General features: G+C 38.0%; 1 protein-coding gene across 1 annotated transcript; it reads right to left on the reverse strand.

The window, feature by feature from the left end:
* Positions 1-634: 634 nt before the first annotated feature.
* Positions 635-6,152, reverse strand: LOC137172018 (probable phosphatase phospho1). Its single transcript, XM_067576270.1, has 2 exons — positions 6,021-6,152; positions 635-4,263 (listed from the first exon to the last, which is right to left on the reverse strand). The coding sequence occupies exons 1-2, from the start codon at positions 6,138-6,140 to the stop codon at positions 3,448-3,450; spliced, it is 936 nt and encodes a 311-aa protein (XP_067432371.1). The 5' UTR covers positions 6,141-6,152; the 3' UTR covers positions 635-3,447.
* Between the last annotated feature and the right edge of the window lie 2,998 nt (positions 6,153-9,150).

Consider the following 9,150-nt stretch of genomic DNA (forward strand, 5'->3'; position numbering starts at 1 on the left):
GGAGATTGTTTATTTTAATTTGGATAATTCTATATATTTTTTTTAACATTTAGGGTTGCAACTAACGATTATTTTCATTACTGATTAATTTGATGATTAATTGATTAGTTGTTTGGTCCATAAAATGCCAGACAATGGTGAAAAATGTCACTGTTTGACAAACCCCAAGATGCAAATTAAAGTGTCTTGTTTTGTCCCAACCAACAGTCCACAACCCAAAGACATTCAGTTTACTATGATAGAGGACTAAAGATACCAGAAAATATTCACATTTAAGAAGCTGGAAACAGAGAATTTTAGCACTTTTTCCTTAAAAAATGACTTAAAACAATTATCATAATACTTGTTGATTAATTTACTGTCAATCGACTAATAGATTCATTGTTGCAGCTCAATGTATTCTTATATATACCTATAAGTGCTCATAATGGAAATTGGGCCAAATCAATCACCAAACAATATGATCAAAAGTTCCAGAACAGCGATTAAATGGACCTTTTTTTTTGGTCAACAATCCCAAAATGATTCTGCAACACCATCTGATAAGTTATGATGTGTCTAATTAATTGTTAAGGAGAAATCATAAGTGGTATTAGTTTAGGATCATGGCTATGAAACACTCAAAAGAAACAGATTAATCAGATAATGGCTTTATATTCCTGTTACAGTGATGCCTTACACACATAAATGGATTTCTGATTAAAAACACATACATCCAATATACAGCAAACCACAAAAAATGAAAAAAGGTAGCATATTAGTCGAGCAAAGACCTAATACCGTTTAAAAGTTGAATTATAAAACACCACAATTTGTTGATCTGGGGTCATTTCACATCCCTGAATCAAAGCAGGAAGCGGAAAATGTCAAGTTTTTCTCCCTGTTTAACTTCATACCTCTTGTACATCATATCAAGTATACAGCGTTGAATTATTGCACAAAACTCCATGGAAGTCTTACAGGTACACGCACACAGTTAAATTAAAAACACCCCTGTTACATACATCGTAATAATTCTACCATCACATGGAGTAAAGCTAGCAGAACTTTAGTCTCCTAATCACAAAGCATTAGTGGATTAGGTTTTGATCTCAAGAGAATTTCAGGATCAAACTCCAGCTGCGTTGATTACATCTCATAAACATGTATACGTTTTTTTTTTTTAAATAACAAAGGAACATTTTGTTCTTAGAACAGCAAATCTGAAAGTGCAGATAAACATATTGTTTTTATAAACATCTTATTATTATGTTTGCTTCTTAACACTTTCTTCTCTACTCCCTGAGAAACTAAAACACTGGTTAAACGACATTTCCAGCACTTATACAGCATTTTTTTTAAAGCCAGAAGTAATTAATCAATTAACAAACATATTAACTGCTTCCTTTCATGTTATCAGCACCCAGACTTTCTTATCGTCACCAGTAATGAATTGATCAACATGTATGTACGTGGATTTATATTGTTAGAAATATTTAAAATACAAAATGAATGCTAGTAACACTCAGTAATTCATAAGTTACTATCCAGGACCAATGATTGTTTACTTATGTGCATATGTACAGTATACATGGCCCATTAGTGTGGGAATTTATACAGACTATTGTAAACAAGATGAGAACAGGATGAGAGCTGCAACTCTAAGACATAATATTCCACTATTTCCTGAATTTGAACAGAAGACTGATGTGCTGGTAAACAGACGATGAGGGTGAATATAAGTGCTCCTTCTTTATAATTTTAAATGTATTTTACAGTCCCTGTCATGAGCTTGGTGAGGCAATATGAGGTTACATGTTAAGTTAATTAATGCAAATGTAAAACGTAGACTGAAACGTTCATCACTTACAACACTGTGTTTCAACTGGGAATACATTCAAACATTAAGAAGGTGTTGCACTATTCAGATAATATAAATGCTCCCCTTCCTAAATAGAAAGCCTTTAAACAATGATAATATTCACTGGGAATTGTAGTAGGGTACAAGCAGAGCTAATAAGAGATTTTAAAATCTTAAATTGGTGTTAACACTTTTGTTTGAGTCACAGGGGATAACATTAGGCCAAAGTGCAGACGTATGGCTACAGTGTTCCCTTTGGATCTCATGCTGGTGTAGATTACCGTTGTATAATCAAGTCCTAGATTAGGTATCAGTAGTGAGTGGTGGAAAAGTGCACAGGTAGTGTGCAGGAGTCTCTGTCACTTTATCCCTGTTATATGCTGCTCTTGTCCCTGCCTGACGCGACATGTGTGGTCTTTTGTCTCAGGTAGTGCTATAACACCTGATCCTACTTATGTGTCTATCGTCGAGGCCTTAGCTTTAAGCTGTTGGTCTGGTTGTCTGACGCAAAATTTCAAATCTTGCTCAAAAATGTCAGATTCTGTGAAACGTTCAAATGTAAACTAAATTACATTTAATATGAGGGTGTATTAAATGAACTGTCTGCATTGGATTAAGTTCACTCCAGAGCACACTAGGCACAACTTTGGTTAAAAATATCTTCAGCATTTTGTGTATCATCAATACTGCATATCTCCGTTATTGATTCTGAGCATCTTGACTGTTGAGCTTATTGATTTGCATCCCAATCTGAGTCCAGGTCTAAATACTGCATTCACACTTTATGTCATTAAGGTGGCAAAAGGAATAGTTTGACATTTTGGGAAATGCCTTTACTTGGAGACCGATACCACTCTCACATTTGAATGGTAAATATACTGCCAGTTAGCTTAGCTTAGCACAAAGACTGAAAACAGGGGGGAAACAGCTAGCCTGGCTCTGCCCAAAGTTGAAAAAAATCAGCCTACCAGCACTCCTAAAATACACCAATTACAGTATATCACTTTATATTGAGTTTATTTACTTTGTACGAAAAAAGGTAAATGGTAAAAAGTGTAAAAATGACAAGATGCTGGAGTCCCTGCTGGTTGCCCGGCAACTGGTCCCAGCCAAGAACTAATCAAAACATAACCTTCCATAAAACCACAATTTGCATTTTATGTATCTTGGTTTAGACAAATGAGATATAACAACACTGTTAAATTGTGAGTTTTGGAGTGTTCATAGGTGGATTTTGTTACCTTTGGACGGAGCCAGCCTAGCTGTTTCGCCTTGTTTCCAGTTCTTGTGCTAAGCTAAGCTAACCGGCTGCTGGTTCCACCAACATATTTACCATGCAAACATCAAAGTGGCACCGATCTTCTCATTTAATTCAACAAGAAAGTGAATAAGCGTAATTCCCTAAATGTCAAACTATTCCTTTAAAATATACACTGTTTGGCTACATCTTTATAAGTTGTACCAAGTGCGGCTGGGGTAAAATCATGAATATCCTGACTGGGGTCGGTGCATCTTTGCTATATTTGCCCCTTTATCTTGTTCTCTCCTACTCTTACACAAACATACACACACACACATACACACACACACACAGACACACACAAATCTCATCTCTCCTCCATTACTTTCTTCAGGCAGTCTACTATGTCCTCGCCACTGGCCCAAGGAACTACATTTGCTTTGAACTTGGTCTCCTGGGACTGCTGCATCTCCACCAGCAGCTTATGCATGGGGAAGTCCCTCCTGGGAAAAGTTGTGTCCCGGGGCCCCAGAGCCAGAGAGGGACAGATATCATTGGCCCCATCTCCGATATAGAATACCCTCTGGAAGGGTGCACCACCACGCTCCTTTTGCCGGTCAGCCAGATACTCTCGAAGGATCACCTGCTTGCACATGTTGTCAGGACAACGGGAGCACGAGTGGGAGTGGAAGGGGAGCAGCACAAGCCGACCGGTTGCATCAAAAGTGGCTGGGTTTGTGAAAATCTTCCGGAAAAGCTGACGCACCCCAGCGCGCTCCAGCCACGTCTCGATGAAGTACATGTTTGCGTCAGAGACCACCGCCAACTCAAAGTCCTGCTGGTGGCTCTGCAGATACTGGAGGAGGTTCAGGAGGCCAGGCGTGGGCGGGATGTTCACCACCGCTGAATGGATGGAGTTCTTAGACACACCTTGCTCCGCCATATAAGCCAAGATCCGCTGCATGTGCTCATTGTAGTGCCCCTCCCTGTAGCTGTTTTTCAGCCAATCAGGGAGCTGCTGGCCCGGCAGAGCATATAACACAGCGTCATCGCTGTTTTCATTGATGATGGTCTCATCAAAGTCGAACAACACCAAAAAGCGTTGTTCCTGTGGTGCAGCATGGGTCAGGTTCGACGGAGCTGTCATCTTCGGTGAGTGGAGGTATTGACAGATGGTCCCTCTCTAGAAAAAAGAGGTTGGAGGAATAAAACAGTCAGTACATTGCTTTTTTTTTCTTTGTCAAGGACAACAAATTATAAGGAGCACAGTATTGTTTTATTGCAGCCTTCCCCTAAAAATAAAATGCTAGTGGACAGAGTCCAACATCACGCTGTGTCCAGGGTTCAATTAAACTGCAACTCTGAACCATACGGGGCTGAGGGAACATCAAAATATATAAATACTCTTAACTATAGGCAATTAGCTGTAGGGGAAACAGATGTTTACAGGAGGAAAGGAAGGGAGGAGAGTTTAAATGAAACAAAAAGACGACATAAACAGGATATTCATTACAGTCAATGAAAGAAAACAACTTTGAAGAAGCCCAAACTATTTAAAACATTGCAGTAGCTTCTGATCTCCAACACATAGTCATATCCTAATCCCAGTTCTCCATACAGACATTCTTTCATTCCGTTAGGTTCAAGGGGGCAAAAAAAAAAACCCACTCAGGTATTCATTTATACATGCCAGCTCACGGAAATATGCCAATTCAATATTTACATAGATACAGAGATATATTTGTAGCACAGTGCTTTCACTGTTGCAGGCATGTTGTAACACGAGTTACGAGAGAAAGCTGTTACAACAAACCACTACCATATGTGGAAAAACTGGGAGTGCAGATAACAGACCAGCAGTGGTGGAGAGTAGCAAATGTAAAGTACAATTTTAAGGGATTTATTGTGAGGTATTCCTATTTTATGATACTTTCAATATATCTCTTTTTACTCCACTACATTGATATGACAGCAATATTACTAGTATTACATGAATACAGTAAGCTTGATGCATAGTCATAGTTCCAAGAACTTAACAGTCTTATTGCTCCATTTCCTGTAAACCAGTCATACAGGAAAGACAGAGTTATATCTCTTTCAAATACATTACAAAATGGCGTGAATTTACAGAAATATAGATATGTTAGTAACAAAATGTAATGTAATGATAGATGAGAAGGAACATGCGCTGCATGCCCTGACAAGATTGTGATTTAAGAAGGTCATGTGTGAAAATAGCCATGCCCAGAGTTTGACAGAGACCTTACACAACCTGTGCATGCAAAGCTGTGTAAATGTGCATACCATTATAGCAGAGTTTACACCCTATTAATAGCATAACAGAAAGTATAACATAGTGACAAATAATGAAACAGACCAATCTGGCACGAAATAATATGCCATTTTTAACTCTCCTATTTAAATATATACATCTAAATGCTATTAAAGGTTTATTTTTAAAACCAACAGAGTGAATTGTTTGCAGAGGGAATATGCTTTTAAACTAATTTTCTGCCTTTGCGGGGAAGCTAAGCCTGGCTGGACATGATGAAATGTATGCATGCCCTTTTTTCTTACAATGTCAGCTCGTTGACAAGAGTGTAATAACAGAGACCAGCTGGTTCAGACTGCTTGGTGGTCTTGTAACCTGCAGCTTCGGGCTGCACCGACGAATTGTGCCCAGTCGCTTTCCCAGAGCAGCTACATTATTAATAGGGCATATTTACACACTACTAAGCTAATCTAATTTTAACCCCAGGCGCGCTATTTGTGCACCAGAGGTTACCACTCAAAGTCATTAGCGCGGCTCGGTCACCAGTCATTATTAAGCTGACTGCTTGAGACCGAAGATTAAAAGGCAGATTGAAATAATGAAATCACACACAGAGGAGGACAGAGCAGGAAAACATGTAAGGAATAAACAGAAAAAAACAGGCCTACCAGTGTTGAGCATATGAGAGGGGATGGTAGGCTAAGTGCCCGGCTCCAGCAACCGCATCCCAGTGACGCGGCAAGATTTTTTAAAGGAGACTCCCACAGCAGCACAGAGGGTATTCCCATTTAAAGCCGCTGTGTCGAGTCAGCCAGTGTAAACCCGCCACTTCCGTCAATACCTTTCAAAATAAACGCGCAATCACGGTTGTATTGTAAAAAAATAGACTTTTCATATATATAGTTATTTTTTAATAGCGCTGTTACAATTCAAAGTCAATTTCTTCGATTAGTTAATTAGTTATTAAATTAATCGCCAACTATTTTGATAATCAACTAATCAGTTTAAGTCATTTTTTTTTTTTTTAAAATGTCTTTGATTCCAGCTTTTCAAAGGTGGATATTTCCTTCTATGACAGTGAACTGAATATCTTTGAGGACTCTTTCTTTGGCTTAGGGAAACTGTAATTGACTCTTTTCGATTCAAATTTATTTGTATAGCATGATCTGATACAAAAGAAGCGCTTTACAGAAAGAAACAGCAAAATTGTGCAAATAAATAGAAACATCCACACATGAATACACATACAAACACATGCATAAACACATACAAACAAGCATGCCATCTCACCAGACTTTGAAAGTGGACATGGAGGAGATCTGCTGGGGTTATAAACTGACTGCATGTCTGAGAAGTGCTGTGGAGCCAGACCAGCAAGTGCTTTGTAAACCAATAGAAGGATTTTTAATCGTATTCTGAAAACAGCAGGTAGCCAGTTGAAGGTTCCAGATGACTGGAATTATATGGTCTGATCTTTTTGGTTACCATAACAACTAATTGATTCATTGACTACTAATGAGCTGATATCTCAAATATTTTGTATATCTCATTTTGTGTATTTTATATGTCAAACAGCTTGTTTTTATACTTCAGGAGCATGTTGAGTACTATTGTAAGGTTATGATTTGATATCCTACTGTGTCCAGGGAACAAATTTATATGAAAATGTTAGATGGAGCAGAGTGTTGAGGAAGTGGACCCAAACGCAGGCAGCAGCAGGAACTGAAGAATACTCTTGATGGAGGTTATTTGCAGGCAGAGCAAACTATACAGGACAGAACAAAACTGAGCTTCACTGAACAAAGCAGAACAAACTGAGCAGAGGATACAACAAATACTGAACTGAAAACCAAGACTTCAATACAAACTAAACTAATGAGGGAATGGAGAACAGGTGACCAAACTGAGAACAGGCAGGGAGCTGATAGGCTGAGGGAAACACTGGGAGCAGGGCAAGACTAACGAGACTGAATGAAACACAAAAAACAAAAAAGTAAAAAGGCAATAGCTGCTCTGCGCTGAGGACACATCAAAACAGAACTTCATCCATAAGCCAAAGTCCACAATATAACCACGCACAGTCCTCTTAATATCTGAACCACAATTTATTAAACTGTCTTGGAATTACATAAATATAACTCAAATAAGTGCAGGTCACACTGAGCAACACAGAAAATAACTTGAGCCAATAAACTTCAGTTAATATTGCCAACTTAGGAACCTTTACCAGAAAGACTAGAAACATAAATTGCTGCTGACAAACAAGAACCAAACAATCTGTCTGTATGTAACATAAATTGGACTGCCAGATAACTGTTGCTCTGAGTTTCAGTTCATTTTTGCACTTTGATCCAATGAGAGTCAATGTAGAAAGCAACAGTTTCTCAAGTGGTCCTTGAATATAATCTACAACCACTTATCTGTCCTTCTTCCCACTCAGTCCAGTCTTAGGCAGAAAAGCCTGAAAGCATCTGGTGGACTGGTGGACAGAACCATAACAGAAAATGTATTCAGAGTGCGTATACAACATACTTTAGGTACTTACATGTATTCCATTTTATGTACATTAAATATATTAACATTGGCTTTGAATTGAGTCTAGGAATTGATGGCAGGTCATACGTAATGTTGCTTCAAAATAACACTTTTAGTATGTAATGAGTATAGTATAAACACTATGTGACATTTGGAATAAAAAGTATAACTTAAGTACATTTCTTTATCACCTGTGATTTGTTAGCATTGAAAAGGATTTTAAGAGTAAGTCTAGTTTTGCAAACATTGTTTTCCATAGTCAACAGATTGAATATTTCTGCTACAGTATGCCCAGAATGTAATACTAGACAAATAAAGTTGGGATCACTTGCTTGAAAAAAGGTACAAATTATTATTTAGGAGGCAGCATTGGGAGACACTGAAATATGTTGCCTATATTTGCAAGTTACATTACAACCAGTTACTGTAAAGTTCAATATTTATCTTCTGCTCTGTACTGTACATGCTTTTATCAACTTGTAATAATAATAATAATAACAATACATTTTATGCATAGAGTGCTTTTCAAGGTACTCAAAGACGCTTTACACAGAAAATACACCAAAAGCAAGAAAACACTATAAAAGTACATTAAGTTGTACAACTTGTGTACCTAAAAAGCTTCAATAAACATTCGATTATTTTGCAAACCAGATGCTTCCAGCTGTCATTATGTTGTTTCTCATTATGCCTTTTTGAAGCTTGGCCTTTCCCTCCACTATATTTGGACACCATACAGTAATTCAGCACCAATCGTGTAACTACACCATAAAGTACAGTGCTGTATATTGCCAGCATTTCTTTTCATAATTAGGCCACATTCCAGACTGAGACCATAGCAGCAATATTAACAGCCTACTAATAACTCACATGATTGACCATCAAACAGCTGCCACACTGTAGAAGAGACACGTGTTGAAGTTCTGAAAAACACAAGTTGTCACTTTGCCTTGTGCTGGAAATGTCCACCTAAAAATAAACAGAGGAATATCTGCTGGCCCGAGCCAGCAGCCACAACAAGTACGAGACTGTCATCCACTGCAGACAGCTGTGGGTTAAACAAAGACAATCATCTAATTTCCCAAGTCTGTGTAAAGAATATGCTGTACAAGGGGCTTGGACTATTTCTTTGTGAGGCAAAAACAAAGTTAAACCACCAGAGTTACATTCTTGGCTGATAGAGAAAAGGGGATAATAAGCAGAATTTTATCACTAAATCAGAACATCACAGCCTCTCCTCTACACCTTCTATAAACATGCTGT

The sequence above is a fragment of the Thunnus thynnus genome, chromosome 20 (assembly GCF_963924715.1).
Source record: "Thunnus thynnus chromosome 20, fThuThy2.1, whole genome shotgun sequence".
Lineage (NCBI taxonomy): Eukaryota > Metazoa > Chordata > Actinopteri > Scombriformes > Scombridae > Thunnus > Thunnus thynnus.

What these genes read in the sequence shown, in the direction of transcription:
- LOC137172018 (XM_067576270.1), bottom strand. Translation starts at nt 6,140, where the DNA reads ATGGGAATACCCTCTGTGCTGCTGTGGGAGTCTCCTTTAAAAAATCTT. An exon ending in CTCTCATATGCTCAACACTG is followed by an intron (nt 4,264 to 6,020) that starts GTAGGCCTGTTT and finishes TCTTTTTTCTAG; the next exon opens with AGAGGGACCATCTGTCAATA.